At 38.9% G+C, this 16,365-nt stretch overlaps 1 protein-coding gene across 20 annotated transcripts in view; it reads left to right on the forward strand.

The window, feature by feature from the left end:
• Positions 1–16,365, forward strand: part of LOC111972920 (triadin) — a 56,939-nt gene that overhangs the window by 14,115 nt on the left and 26,459 nt on the right. For 14 of the 20 annotated variants that reach the window (XM_070446516.1, XM_070446518.1, XM_070446517.1 and 11 more), the window contains 13 exons: positions 959–985; positions 3,190–4,611; positions 7,703–7,924; positions 12,177–12,215; positions 12,348–12,413; positions 13,947–13,973; positions 14,453–14,497; positions 14,669–14,710; positions 14,969–15,013; positions 15,322–15,360; positions 15,461–15,508; positions 15,762–15,818; positions 16,001–16,048. In XM_070446516.1, the coding sequence (XP_070302617.1) occupies positions 959–985; positions 3,190–4,611; positions 7,703–7,924; positions 12,177–12,215; positions 12,348–12,413; positions 13,947–13,973; positions 14,453–14,497; positions 14,669–14,710; positions 14,969–15,013; positions 15,322–15,360; positions 15,461–15,508; positions 15,762–15,818; positions 16,001–16,048 (2,127 nt within the window). The remainder of the gene's footprint in view (positions 1–958; positions 986–3,189; positions 4,612–7,702; positions 7,925–12,176; positions 12,216–12,347; positions 12,414–13,946; positions 13,974–14,452; positions 14,498–14,668; positions 14,711–14,968; positions 15,014–15,321; positions 15,361–15,460; positions 15,509–15,761; positions 15,819–16,000; positions 16,049–16,365) is intronic. The other 6 variants (XM_070446525.1, XM_070446519.1, XM_070446532.1 and 3 more) reach the window with 6 other exon arrangements.

Genomic DNA, 16,365 nt, shown 5'->3' on the forward strand with positions numbered 1-16,365 from the left:
GTCCATTAATTATAATCCACATAATAATTCACATTTCCGGTTGCTGCAGGATCCTGCTGTAGCAAGCTGCCTCGTATTAAGATCCTACATCTGTAGGGTAAGATATGCTATACATGCTTGGCTGTGCCAGAAACCCTAACAGAATGTAGGCCTAAATCTCTCTTAACACACTGCTGTCTAATACCTAAGGATTCTGCCCTTCTATCCTTCTCTATGGTATTTTGAAACCATTCCATCGCTTATTTTTCCACCGCTTATCTACACTATGCCATTCCCCTCACACTCTTTAGAAGCCCTCACATCATTGACAAAACGCACAAGCAAAATAAAAGATTGACTAATGAAATGATGCGTGTTTTAGTTTTTTATGACCTAATCAAATTGGAACATTTCAACATTGATTAATGTAGGTTAGCTGTTCCACGTTTTAGGACTTGAAAAGGTGATACAGGCTGAGGTTAATGGGGTAGATTTTGTGGAGTGTGATATTTTATGGATGTTCACCTTGGCACTTAACTGTAAAACCGTCCCAAAAGATGTACGATGGTTCGTGGAAGAGTTACAAGCTGAGGCTGAATGTACCATGGCCATGCTTTCCATGTTTATAGGTAAACATACATGTAGATGTTTACTATATGTAAACTACATTAGATCTAATGTAGTTCAACTAAAATGACAACGTAGCAAATGCACAAACCGGTAAGCACACTCAATGGTCATTTACTCTAATCATGCTATTGCGCAGTGCTAACAAATGGTTTTGTTGTTTTGTGGCTTTGCTAAAATGCTTAGTTTTCCTCCGCATAACCATCGTAGTAACTTGGCTACTTACAGTACTTTAACTCTGTATCCATAGTCACACGTTGTGTACTTGTCAAGGAACGTGGATCGTGTTTTAATATTATTTTTTGTGTTCTAACCTCTTGCTGTTGGAATCCCCTTCCTTCCTACCTCATAGCTGCATTCCTACCGTCCAGAAAACAAGGTCTGTGCCCTCCTGTTCTTTATATGATGCTCATATTGAAAACGAATTTGTCAGGAAATAACATCAGGCATGTGATGATGATCGATACATCTTTTTGATGGGAATGAGGCATTTTGCTGCGTGACGTAAGCGGTCATTTGCGCTGTRGCCAGAGCAACTTTTGGAAAATGGGTGCAATCCTGTCAATAATTGCTATGTAATGTGATATTACTAGCCTGTATCTGTGTGTAACTGCTGGCTCTATTTGTTCCCAGACACCGTAATTATACTCCCAGAAGCTACTCTAGACAACTTGTCCAGTAGCCTTAATTCATGATCACTGTAATATATGGTCACTACATGTCTTCTAGATGTTTATTTTGTAGTAGGAAAAATCGAATAGTACAATAAAACTCAGTAAATACACATTTCAACTGTCGTAGTCGATTGCAGTTGTTAAATAGACCACTACAGTTTCTCTCGATGTATCTTATTATTTAGTAGTACTATGGTACAAATAGTATTAGTTAAACACATAACTCATTTGTGTGAGCATGAATTCACCAATACTGCATCTTGTAAACACATGTTTCAATGTGAATACTGCCCTGCAAACAATAACGAGTATTTAGGACATCCCTGGGACATTATGAAATGGCCGCCTAAAGTCTTCACGGCGTTGTGTCATGGTCCTGTGGAGGTTTTGTCTAGTTCCCGGTTTGTTCCGAGGACGTCCCCAATGATGTTTGTAGGACGTTCTTAGAACATTTTGTCATGGTACCCTGGATGTTTTTGTCTACTACCTGGTTGGTTCCGGTGATGTCCTCAAGGACATTTATAAGATTCTCTTAGAACGTTCTGTCATGYCCCCCGGGAGGTTTTTGTGTAGTTCAGGGCTTGATCTGGGGATGTCACCCGATTCTTGCAAAGAAACGCTCACACCTTGTTACTGTTTTTACTGTTGTACCCCGTCAGAACCCAAAGTATAAGCTTGTTTTACTTTCTTTGTAAACAAAGAAAATGTAAAGAAAACACCATAAATGTAAACAAACACTATATAGCCTCAAAACATCGTTAAAACCCTCAAAGGTTGATGTCCGTGCCCCAGCGGAAATCTAATTAGCATTAAAAAAAATCCCCATAACAATCCAACAGCTAAAGCTAGAGATATCTGTTTAGTGCAAAAAAAAGGGGTTAAATACATGACAAAATATATCTGATCTTTCTTATACCTCTCAGATATAGGACAGACACTTCAGAACAAACTTCCTTTTGATATTTTTTGGGGGACTATCTGTTGTTCCATGTAGTGAATCGGTTATTCAATGCGTTTGTATGGGCTAAAAGCAGTAAGGCCATAATATTTATTTTTGATACTTAAAATTCTAAATGAAATATCAAAATTATCCTTGGCACGACCTTCTTAAAACAATTCCATATAGCTTAGTAGAACCCCCACCATGGATGGTCAGTACTTGCATACATAGCTCTGTCTATGAATTTGAGAGTGATGACATTTCTCCAGCCCCAACCCTCAGCTCTTTACTAAAACGGGGTTGGGAGGAGGCTTTGTTATTTGTTCTACTGCTGATTGCTGCTTTAATTCTTGACAGGACTTTTGTATTGTTTGGTTTTGTTCTGTTCTGTTCTGTTGTTTTTTTTTTGGTCTGGGGTTCTAAATGTTTTGGATTGCTTTTCATACCCAGCATCATAACCATGAGAGTATTCTCCCTCACTACCACAGAAATAACAACTCTTCACTGACAGAATTACTCTTTGTGAATTGACAATTTCTGAACTATTATTTTCCTCAAACAAGTCAACATCTGCAAGTATAACTATATATGCATTTGTCATTTTGTATGGAGTCAGTCTTTGAGGTCTCCTGCATGGAACACTGTCATTATGTTTACGCCACTGCTGCAATGTACAGTAATGTAGAGAAAGCATTATATTGGCCATATTTATGATATGGAATAATGATAACAGCACATACACACTGAGGTATTCATGTAGTGTAAACTCACTACTAGGTGTATATGTCTCAGGTGAGCAGAGAGCAGCTTGTCAGGTGTAAGCATTATGAGTACACAATAAAGATATTGTGTTAATTGTGTTGCAGTGTGTTGTGTTGTCTTGAAAAGAATGAATTATGGGCCTTATTGTTATCTTTTTGGTTACGGCCCACTGCACTGAATGTCACTTTTACGCTGTTAATTCTGTAGTTGCAGGGATGTTTGCCGAGGAAAAGGAACCAGTTGCGGAAGTAGAGGAGGAGGAGGAAGAGGAGGAGGAAGAGGAAGATGATGTAGATGAAGTGGAAGATGAGGAAGAGGATGGAGAGGATGGAGAGGATGAGGATACGGAAGAAGAGGATGAAGATGAGGAAGAAGATGATGAGGGTGAGGAAGAGGAGGAAGAAGATGAAGAAGAGGAGGAAGAGGATGAGGAAGAGGAAGCAGCAGCTGAGGCCGAGGTAGTTGAGGATGATGATGATGACGATGACGATGATGGTGAAGCAGATGAAGAGGACTCTGCTGCAGCGACTGAAGAAGATGATGATGAGGACGAAGAGGTGGCTTCAGAGGCTGATGATGAGGAGGGTGATGATGAGGAGGGTGATGATGAGGAGGAAGAAGTGGCTTCAGAGGCTGATGATGAGGAGGATGATGAGGAGGAGGAGGAAGAGGTTGCTCCACAGGCTGATGAGGAGGATGAGGAGGAGGTGGAAGAGGCTGTTCCAGAGGTGGCTGCTGCTGAGGCTGATGATGAGGAAGAGGAGGAGGAGGAGGAAGAAGCAGCTGCAGCTGATGAGGTGGCAGAGGAAAATGAAGGTGAAGATGAAGCTGCTGCAGAGGTCATTGCTGAGATTGATGAGGATGAGGGCCCCATTCTGATTGATGTTGATGACACAGAGACAGAAACTTCTGCTGGAGATGATGGAGAGGAGGATGACACCATAGCTGAAGCTGAAACTGAAGCAATTACAGATGAGGATGCCAGTGATGCTGCTTCCACTGATGATGATGATGATGATGATGATGATGGTGATAATGAAGAGGATGAAAATGCTGTAGCTGGTCCTGCTGCTGCTGCCAGTGATGAAGCCACAGATGATGCTCCTGTTTCGACTGCAGATGATGATGATGATAATGTTGATGAGGAAGATCATAGCATAGATGTTGACCAAACAGATGACGATACTAAACCCATTGACCTAGAAGATGACGATGATGACGATGATGATATCAAAGTCGATCTTGCTGATAGTGAGGATATGGATATCTCAGACACATTAGCTGAGGATACAACTGATGACTCTACAGATTTAAAGGACACTGATGATGACGATGATGGCAAAGTCAGTGAGGACAGTGGTGCCGATGACAATGACAAAACAGTCGAGGATTCAGGACAGACTGTTATAGATGTCTCAGACATTTCTGATGACACAGAAGACGATGATGATGATGATGATGATGATGATGATGAGGTGAAGGATTCAGCTGAAGAGATCGGCAAAGAAGATGACGATGAGGATAATGAAATCACAACAGAAGCCTTTGATAGTTCAGCACCTGAAGAAGATGATCTATCCAAGGATGACGACGATGATGATGATGACATTGATGACCTTCTTTTGACAGGTATTGACCAATAACTTTCATTACATTGATGTTTCATCATCATGCATAACCCTTATACCTGTGTAGTAAATGAGAAAGATAATATCATTAATACATTGTTATCAACTAACTGGTCAGAATTAAAACTAGCTGTCTGTTTCACAGGGTACATTATTGATATTACTATTCTTGATTAGTGACGGACTGAAATCTGATATACAATATAGATAAGCGTTAAAATGTGTCTGAATATTACACACTTTTTACTGATCCATAATAGAACAATCTGTCTTAAAACAAAAGCTTTCTTAGAGTTACTGTCACATTATACAGCATCGCAAAAATATATATTTTTTTTATCAATGAGTGATGGTTGGGGATTTATCATGGTGTTAGTCCAATTGTTCCTGGTATCAAGGCCTTCAATCATATTGATATATTTAGCATTAATTGTTACCTAAAGACTGCCCATGATATTTAAAATTGTATTAAATTATGATATTTGACACAGATAATATAAAGATTGTAAGGAAGCCTCATGATGGAAGGATGGAAGACGTATGAATAAAGTGATACAATAGTACAATTAATGAGTATAATAAATGTGTTATTGTCAACCAGAGTGGCCCAGGTAGATACAGTAAAAACAAAATATGATCTTCTGTTCCTCAGTACATAATGAAATTTTACGTTTCAATGGCAACCACCAAAGAAGATGGTAGTTGCCTGGGTAATGGGATTCTTTCTCCCTCTGTAACAGAGGGAGAAAGAGTGTAGATTGTATTTTTCCCAATATCAGGCTGATTAGCCACCACAACAAAACAGGAAATATTATAACACATTATTGTTTTCGTGACCAGTGGTGTAAAGTACTTAAGTAAAAATACTTCAAAGTACTACTTAAGTGGTTTTTGGGGGGTATCTTTACTTTACTATTCATATTTTGAAGAAAATAATCTACTTTTTACTCCATACATTTTTCCTAAGACCCAAAAGTACTCTTTGTATTTTGAGTGCTAAGCAGGACAGGAAAATGGTCTAGTTCACCCACTTATCAATGTCACGATCGTGTGGAGGATTGACGGACCAAAACGCAGCAGTAGGAAAATAAGCCATCTTCTTTTATTATTGAAGAAGGCAAAAATGAAACAAAACACACTTTCAAACTAACCAAAACAAAAACGATCGTGAAGCTAATAAACGTCGTGCACATACAACAGGCTACAAACGTTCTGACATAGACAATTACCCACATCAAACGAAAGCCTATGGCTACCCTAAATATGGCTCCCAATCAGAGACAACAGAAATCAGCTGTCTCTAATTGGGAACCCATTCAGGCAACCATAGACTCTCCTAGACAACTACACCAACATAGACACAGCTAGACACATACACTCAACACAAACCCATACACTACACCCAACACCCCCTTTACCATATAACCACCCAAAACCGATAAAACCCAAACATTCCCCATGTCACACCCTGACCTAACTAAAATAATAAAGAAAACAAAGAATACTAAGGCCAGGGTGTGACAATCAAGAGAACATCCCTGGTCATCCCTTCTTTCTCTGATCTGGTAGACTCACTAAACAAACACAAATGCTTCATTTGCTAACCGTAACAAATGTACAACATAAAAAATTGTGGCGTCTGGTTTGCTTGATATAAGGAATTTGAAATGAGTTCTACTTTTGATACTTAAGTATATTTTAGCAATTACATTTACTTTGACACTTAAAACCAAATACTTTTAGACTTTTACTCAAGTAAGTATTTTACTGGGAGACTTTCCCTTTTACTTGAGTCATGTTCTATTAAGGTATCTTTACTTTTACTCAAGTAGTATTTTACTGGGAGACTTTCCCTTTTACTTGAGTCATGTTCTATTAAGGTATCTTTACTTTTACTCAAGTATGACAATGGGTACTTTTCCAACACTGTTCGTGGCACACATTTTGTAATGTTCTGGTTTAGATAAATCGAAAAAAGTCTTATTTGGACCTATTTCAAGATGATACACTGGTTTGGTTTGGCAGCGAACCCACCAAGACATGAGTATTAATTACATCAGGTGAGGAGATGTGTGTGGCCATGCATGTTCTGGGGGTTCTGATAGAAATCCCTGTATTCATGCTGTGTAGATCAGGGGATAGCAGCTGCTGTTGCTCTGTAGGGTTGCCAGCCCAGTACCCCTTTAAGGCAGGGGGTACCAGAGTCAGCTTTCATGTGTGAACTTGCCACTTACCAAGCTACTGTGGCTAGCTATTTTTTACTCCAGCAGTTGAAGTTGACGGTGTATGTAGTAGGTGTTGTAGAAACAATAGTATTTTACTCATGATTTTTGAAATTGAAATGCATTTATAATTCATTATCTTATATCATATTTGTTTACCATAATTACTCACCACAGGCACAGATTTTACTAATATGTCCCTGTAGTCTAGCTTTAATAGTTAGTAATAGTGTAATAGTAGTAATAGTGTAATAGTTTAATAGTTTAATAGTATTGCCAAAAGATGCCATTCATCCATTCATCCAAGATGCCATTCATCCGTTCATGCAAGATGCCATTCATCCATTCATCCAAGATGCCATTRATCCGTTCATCCAAGATGCCATTCATCCATTCATCCAAGATGKCATTCATCCGTTCATCCAAGATGKCATTCATCCATTCATCCAAGATGKCATTCATCCGTTCATCCAAGATGCCATTCATCCATTCATCCAAGATGCCATTCTTCCGCTGCGCCACTTGAGAGACCCCTGATTAGATTTTCTAACATGACTAATTGCATTCATTACAGTAACACCGCCCATTGAAGAAAAGTAACCCCACTTCTGAAGAGGCTAAAGAGAGTGAAATATAGGAGGAAAAGACAGAGGAGATCGCAGATGCAAATGAATGCTTTTCTCACTCGTGGAGGTCAAATGTGTACCAAATGTTATGTAACCTACTGATGTTAGTAGCATATTATTCCATTGAAAGTCGACATGACCCTTACAAAAGCTGTATAATATCCCCTAACGTTAAGTTGGGTTCTGCATTGATGCATTGAATCCTGGCAAAACTATTTAGCTCCAGCTGTGAATATATTCTCAGAGATCATCCTTTCAGAAGCACTGGAGGAGGAGGAGGAGACTGAGGAAACATCTGCTGAACCAGAACTGACAATAGAGGAAGCTCTGGAAGAGGTAGTGGAGGAAGGGACAGCAGAGCCCAAACCTGAGGAGGAGGTAGAACCCATCACTGAACGAGAGGGGTTAGCACCAGAGCCCAAGAGGGTATTACCTAAACCCGAGGAGGTAGAACCTGCAGCCGAAGGTAAATAAAAAGAGGGGGTTGATGTTAGACACAGGATGAGAGGAGATAAGAAATAGGTCGAAGAAGAGAAAAGGGTCATGTTCCATAGCAATTTATCTATGTCATGTGTTCAATTAATTGCTACACAGATATTGAACCGAGTTGACAGTGTACAGTCGGAGTGCTTGAATAGAGGGAACGAGGGAGTAGAGTAGGAGGAGCAGGGGGGTGGGAGTGGAGAGAAAGGCTTTAGGACAATTCTTTGATCTCTCTCCATCTTCTACATTACTCATTCTCCCAGCTGTTCTTTTCTATCAATATGAAATYTATGTCTGGCGGTTGGCATGTCTGCACTGAAGACTGTGTCACAGGCTGTGCCACTAACTACCTCAGAGACCTGATCAATAACAGTGGTCTGGCTTTGAATTTTTCAACTTTACCCTTACAGCTTTAGTGGAGAAGGATGTTTACTCTTTCTGTACGTTTACTTGAACAGATTTGCAAAATGGTCAACAACATTCAAATAGGCTAATTAAAATATGACCCCAAAAATGATCCCCTCACAAAGACTTCAATCAAACCTTTATCAGAATGATATAGAAGCTATGCATTCCGTTGAGGTACCTCAGCTTGAAATTCCATATTATCTGACCTGGTAGCAGTGAGAACGATAATAATTTTATATGGTTGAGTTGTGATCAAAGGAATATTTTTGCTGCTTGATGTGCCATACTTACACTAAGAGGCTTGGCAGATGTTTTTCCCTCCAGTGATATCGGACCCCATACAGAATGGCCATGGTCACATATAAACAGAACAGCTGAACCATCCACAACTGCTACAACACATTTGTTTCATTGTGATTTGACATTCAGGACACTCATCACACAGCCAAGATATAATTCCATTCTCAATGTTTGGGGATTGCCATTCCCATTTCTGTTTACATTTGGAGACACGCTGTGAATGAACTGATCTGCAATAGGAGGGAAATGTGATGTGACTGGAATGGAAATGTATAGATTTCTCTGGGTTTCAAGAGTAAAAGAGATGCCCAGATTACCTCGGGTAGAATACAGGAGTGCAACTGGAAATGACAGTGTAGCTCCCACAAAGCTAAGGGTTGTAGTGGCTCTGAGGTATACATCTAAACATCTAATAGGCTGGAGACAATTTCATATGATTGTACAGGAGCCATCGTCGTCTAATAGCGGTGAACAAGTGTTTGCATGAAAGACCATCATCTTCACTCTCCGATAGTCCCTATCGGGAGGAGGTACACTCTGCACAGCCAGAGTCCCTGTGGAGAGGCAGGACAGGATCGTCTACAGTATTAGAGGGAAATCATGATGGCCTTTGATGCAAACCCTTGTTCATCGCTATTAGATGATGATATAATGCCATGCCTCTCATTATATTTTAGGTCAATGGTATTGCTTCCTAGAGCTATTTTGAATGATATAGTCAAGTAGGACGTGTAAGGATGTCGAATTCTGACATTTGATAAAGATATTTTTTGTTTTCAACCGAGCTTGCTAGCAGACTTCTGTGTTAGCATGACCACATTTTGCATTCAGCTAAACATCTGAATAATTGAAAAGCCATAGAACGTCATCCATACCACCACAGTATTTGTTATTGTCACCGAGTCACAACCACAAGGCCATTCCACAGCAATACGAGCAATTCCACGATAACAGAATGATGCTATAACAGAATGATGCTATAACAGAATGATTACTTAGCTTTACCACTTTAAAATGTATGCCAAACAAAAACCAATGATTGCAAAGTTAAACAAACCATTACAACTCTATGCACAAGGACGACTTTTGAGAAATTCCACAGAAAATTGGACACATTTACTTGGAAGAACAGTGCAGATTAAACGTTTTGTAACAGAATGACAGCACAAACTGCACGACCCGTCCTTCTGTTATCAAACTTTGTGTCTGCACTGCTCTTCAAGTAAATATATTTTTGTAACATTGTCAGTAGAGTTGTATAGTCTGTGCAATCATTGGTTTTTGTTTGACATACATTTGAAAGTGAAAAATCGGAGTATCAGCATCATTCTGTTACCGTGGAACTGTCCATACGCTATTGTAGTGGTTCCCAGACTTGGGATCAGGAACCTATGTGGGGTTCCCTGATATTGAAATGGGGCCCCTTGAGAAAATGTGTTATAATTCTTAAACAAATTAAGAACATAGGTATATCCAACCAAGTCAACTAACTGTATTGTACACTGTTAGACTACACCTGGAGGGCAGTATTATGTGTTGAGGCAGCCTGGGGTAGACTAGTATTGAGTAAATATAAACACACAGCGATAACAGGCAAGATAACATACTAATTGGGGTCCCATGATTTTTTTGACATGAATTTGTGGAGCAGAAAAAGGTGGGGAACCCCTGTCCTATTTCCTCCAAAATGCAGTAGATGGGAATCTAGGTTCTGAATCCACACAGTGGACTTCCTTACAGGAGCGCCTGTAGGCTAGCCTGAGACGAACAACTCCCCTTTGCCCTGCAACTGTCTTAGAACCATGACATCATAAAACTGGTATGGATTCACTGTCCATTCTGATGTGGCAGACATGGGCTTTGTAAAGATGTATTTATTGAATACTGTTCTGTTTATGCACTTGTTGACTTTGTCAGCTGTAGTGTTCGCTTGCACAACGTTAGCTTACATGCATTACATACATTTAGATCATTTTGTATACCAATCACTCCTATAGGCTACACAATACTCTTCTAAACTAAGTACAGATGTCCACTTACAGTGTACTGTATGAGTTATTCATTCTCTTCAGAATCCGAGGACACCTTGCCACGACAAAAAGTATTATGTTAAAGGGGAAGGGAAACACTAGGATTCAGAACGCCAGCTAACATGTTTAGTATTAGTGGATTGAATACATCTCTTGCTTAGATTTACTTCCTGAAGTGTTTCTATTCCCCTTTAATGTCTGTGGAACTTTCAATTTTTCTTCTGTCTCGTGAAGTGGTTTGACCTTAAGCTTCGAAACAGCATTTGTTGATAACTGTTTATTTTTGTCATGTCTTGCAAAAGGCTCTACTTAAACTGGAATGAAAAAACGTTTCCATCAAATGAGCATCTATTGTACACTAGATGTTCTGTTGTGTTTGTAGCTGGTTGAGAAAGAAGGACAATGTTCCCGAACTACAGTTTGCGTAATAACATATATTTTAATATGATAGAAAGGGAAACTAGTAAGTATACAAATGAACAGCAAACAGATACATGAGTTTATAGTGTAACGGATCAGTGATCGTGACATGATCATCTTATAGTTTCATTTGTCCTGTTTTGTCCTACAGCCATAAAGCATTTACCTGTTGATGATGAGGACATACGCAGTGTCTTCTCTAGCACGCCTGTTCAAACTACGAAAGTATAGTTCACAGAAGACTGAAACAATCAAACCTCCGTATTTTGAAATATGTCCTCCCCGATGATCATGTATTAGACCACATGGTTTAAAATCTTTCCAATGAGATCAGTCTCAATGTCCCCCGAAAGCATCTGAGAAGCAGCTCCAGATTTGATTTCTGTAGCATGATATTTGGATTTACACAAACTGGAAGTATTGCGGTATCCTTAAATTGTATTTCCCAAATTAAGCATATGGCCTCAAACGCTATGGTAACCACCATTCTTTTCTCTGTTATCTGCAGCTTTGTCATGTGCCACTAGTTTCAGCCAGATAGGTTCGCTGTGAATATCTCATCTCTCCAGTGAAAGGTTGCCGTTTAATCAAAATGTGTCACATTAATTCTGACAAATTCAAGCAATCCAGATTTCTAATAAAGCTGTCATATTCGCATCCTGTGACTTACTGTCTCCACTTTTCAAATTAATTCCAGTCATAACCTTTTGATTTATGAATGCATAATGTAAACGCTACAGGAGCTCTGACTTTTACAGAAGGAAGCATGCTTATTGTTAGCTCTGAAAAGCACTTTTTTGGGGAATGAATATTGATTTTCCAAGAAAAAAAATCTCCCTCTTGGTTGAATAATTAATTCTATTAATTGTCTGTGATTCACCTACCTTTTCTTTTCCCCTGTTCTTGGAGCATATTACCACATGTCTTTTATGAGGTGATATCTGTGTGACATCAAAGAAAAAGAGCTCCACCTTACATTTACATTGATTGATTATTTCGAAGAGGATTTAGTATACCAGACCATTTTGCTGTTTATATATTTATTAGTATTGATCAGTAAATCTACTTCTTTTTCAGAACTAAAGGTCAAGCAAGCTGCTCCTCCTGCAGAACAAGGTATATCAGAGCCGCCTGTTCTGTAATGATCTGAATATAAGTGAAAAGGAAACAATTAAAAATAGGGAATTGCACATTTCAATAATCTATTCCGCTCTATGTAGTCTTAAAGCTATGCATTCCATTTTACAGTAGTGTGCCCTTGTATGCATTCGTCCAAGCCCAAAGAGGCCAAAAGTGAGCCAACGGAGGAGAAAGGTATTAATATACCGATAATAGATCAATATCATGCATGGTTGTGGAGAAGTGAGAGCCATTCATTACTAACCCCTTTTTATCTTTACCATATCTTCGGCTGATATTATTTCTCATAGTAAGGGCTGTGTTCCCCTATGAGCCAGATGCATTTGTATATGACAAATATTGGAGTGATTCTTTCTGCATTGCTTTAAATCAAATCAAATCAAATGTTATTTTTCTTTAGTCTTGAATTCATCTTGAATGTAGAACTTGCTGTAGAGAGAAGCTTTACAAATGGCAAGAAGTATCCTCTGACTTTGAGAGGATCTTCTGTGTAGTAGACTCAACATCTGTTTCTGTTTCTGACTCATGAGTCTATTGGCAATACTTAAAAGTTTGGTTTGGCGATATCCGTGTTGTGAGTTCCATTTGTGGCTTAAATGGTGTTGTTGACATGCTAACTCTCAAGTAATGCGAAGTCCATTGTTACAACTTGCAGTGTTTCTACCAAACATATATTAAAAGTTCAGTAATGACAATCCTCAGTGACTTCATATTGCGATATGGTTGGTGTTTCCTTGGTTTTGCTTCTCAAAGTCGCCATCTAGTGGAAAGGTTTAGATAAGCCACGCATTAGGGTCCATTTCACTAACTGCCGGTATATCTGTGACATATAGCTAAAAGTGTCAAGAGGGAATTAGCCAGGGAAGGTATGTTAGAGTCACTTTATCCTTCGTGTGGTTAGGAATAGCAGCACAGTAGTGTATCTCTTCTTGCTCCCTACGGAGGGTGTTGGTCGCTGTTGAAGTAAGAGCTTATATAGAAGTAGAGGAACAGGAATGCACAGCCGTTAACATGCCCAGAGCAGCACTCTCAATATGTAACTCTCAGTGTGTAAAAATGTGTAGGGCGGCAGGTAGCCTAGCGGCTAGAGCGTTGGACCAGAAACCAAAAGATCGCTCGAATGCCCTATGGAAAGTACTGTAAACTGTGATGCATCCATGTATGCTGTAAATGATATGCACCAGTGACGCTGGTTTCACGTTTTTGCATGTTTTTGTAAGATTTCACTTGAAGTGTTCAGATGAAGTGTGTTTTTGTCTTAATAACATGTTTGTAACTGGAAGTACGTTGAGACCTCAGAGAGCATGGCAGTATTGAAGCTTGCTGCAATAGGCACAATGCTGGCCCCTGCTGTTTGAAAAGAGGCAAATCTACATTGGTGATGGATACAGTATGTCTATATCTATACATTGCGCCGATGTGTTTTCTGTTTCATAGCGCTATGCTAGATAGGCACATTATATGAGCATTGCATCATAAAGTATGCACTCTACTTTGTAGAATCTCAAGTGTCCTATTGCTTGTCTGAAATTACCTTTTTCAGAGTAAGATAAAAGGTTAAAGACAATCAAAATTGAATACTGGTCTAACACATTCATATTATATGTGTTAGCTGAGTCCGAGCCTAATTTAAAATGTATTAATAATATCATTTTTCAAAACTGAACTTTGTGACTTGTTTGACTACACCAATTTTGTCATCCACAGTTAAAATGGCCACTCCCGACAGGAAGAGTATGTGTTGTGAAGCTGATATAATATTGCTTTGAAAGTAGCTTTGAAAGTAGCATAGAGACTAGAGGCGACGGATGAACCAATTCAATCTTAGTGCAAATCTGTTGATCTTTATACTAGTGGAGGGTCTTTCATTCTCTTCCGGTTTGATCAGGTATCTTTTCAAAGTTAAAGATGGAACAAAGATTGAATTGTATATTCTTGATGGTTTATCTGCTTCACCTCTTTGCTACATTTGACATAAGTAGTTAGCTGTTCAATATAATAATGCCAATGATGATCTAAGCTATTTAAATGTTCACACATTTTTCATTTTCATAATTTAAAAAATATATAATATGGTTTTATTATAAAACAGCTATACATGCCTGAACGTGTTCTCAAAAAGCTTGCGTCTATCTTTGGCATGCAACTACAGTGCAAAGCAAGAATGCGGATACAATGTTCCCTTATGTCATGTATTCTGCTTTCATTTTCAGAGGCAGAGCCCCCTAAAAAGGAACCAGTAGTGAGAGCTAAGAGAGGTACTGTGTGACAACTATGTGTTTTCTGTACTTTTACTGTGTATTTTGAATGTTGATCATACAGAATATTAGGTAAGGAAGAAACAAGCTGAAAGTAATAGTTGCTCGATATATGAGAAGAACATCAATGACATGTATTCATTATTGATTTTCCCCTTTTCTGTCATAAAGAGCGTGACATGTGCAGGCCAGTTGAGAAGCCAAAAAGGAGAGGTAGGAATCATCTCCGTTTGCAGCTCATTATAACATCTCTGAAATAGCAGATGAAAAATGTCTATAAGATGAACGGCAAGTGACCTTATGCAATAGCCTACTATATTGCTGCATTTCAAATGAATAACAGGGAAACGCTGTTTGCAAGTTGTTTGAATAAAACAAAACAAAACGAAACAATGAATAAATGTAAATATTCTAAGATCACTTTACATGTGTGGCTGAATCTCTGTAACTCCAACTATGTCATTTAACCAGAGGCTGCAAGGAAATTGGAATTAGAAGCGGCGATCAGGAAGAGAGGTAAGACATTCTGAAATACAGTACAAGCCCAAGATGAATGACTTAGCCGTGTATATGTAAACATATATTCAAATCTTCCTCAATGTCCTTTGGCTGTACACTGCAGAACAGTACATACTTCTGTGTAGTTAGATGGAGGAAAAAGTATATTCGATGATTAAAAGGTATTCTTTCTCAGTGCCTACCACCATTCATCAGTTATAGTGGGTAGATGAAGGTCTTTAGAGCGGCTGAGGTGGAAAAAGACTTCAAAGTCAACTATCAGATGTAACCCCATTGTACCGTACCGTTTCCCTTTCCCTCCTTAGAACTAAGACTTAAAAAGGAAGCGAAGGCCACAAAGGAAGGTAACTCAGTCATGCAATAATCACACCGTGGTTTTAACAGTCCTTCTGTAAAGGTACTTGTGTTATGTTTGTCCAACACCTCTTTTTTATCACATTGCAGAGTCTCAACATGTAGATGCTGGGGTGCCTGCACCTGCAACTGCGCCAGGTACATTTGTAGAGATAAAACATTTAGATTCTGTAGCACTGTGTCATCTTAGGACACATTGCAGCAGTACAAGAGAACATGCAAGAATGAGAGAGATCATACAGTAGATACGAATCAGACCACCTTTTGAGCATGTTGTTTTTCTAACATGCACTTTAATAAAGCATTCTTTCAAGCGAAAGGTTCTTGAATACATTAAACATATCATAACGTATGTAGGTTCTGTATGAATGTGCGTTGTTGTATGTTGCAGTTCCCGCCTGTCAACCCACACAAGTCTACTGGCCATCATCATCTCCTGGCTGGTATTGTAAGTATACACTAACGCTCTAAAGCACCCCCTGAATATACTGTACAATATCAGTGGTATTTGTTTTTCTGTATACTGTATGTCACTTTTCTATTGCAGTATAATACAGTCCTGTACATGTGCAGTGTAATATATCCTTCTCAAACTTGACTGAAAAGGTGTTGATTCCATTTATCTTCCAGTGCATCATATATTCACAGACAATCCATTTCCACCTACAACTATGACAGGTATTTGGTATTATTTTAATTCTTGCCAATCAGGCATTTAATGTCAACATTAACAATATTTAAATGTGCCTGACATTTTGTGCTGTTATTTGGGCGAAGAGTTTCTCCTGACCATATGACTACACCAGGAAAACTTCCAGGCCCTAGTTACTAGGGCTGAGAGTTATTTGCGTCATAGCCTCTGTTTACTGTATGTCCTTATGGCCTTGTATAGGTTTCTAATGATTATCTCTGTGTGAACATTTGAGTAGTGTTAGCAACAACCATTTAGAAAATACTAAAGATTTACATCTTTAAACTGTTCTGTACTATGTTCC

The sequence above is a fragment of the Salvelinus sp. IW2-2015 genome, linkage group LG14 (genome assembly GCF_002910315.2).
Source record: "Salvelinus sp. IW2-2015 linkage group LG14, ASM291031v2, whole genome shotgun sequence".
Taxonomy (NCBI): Eukaryota; Metazoa; Chordata; class Actinopteri; order Salmoniformes; family Salmonidae; genus Salvelinus; species Salvelinus sp. IW2-2015.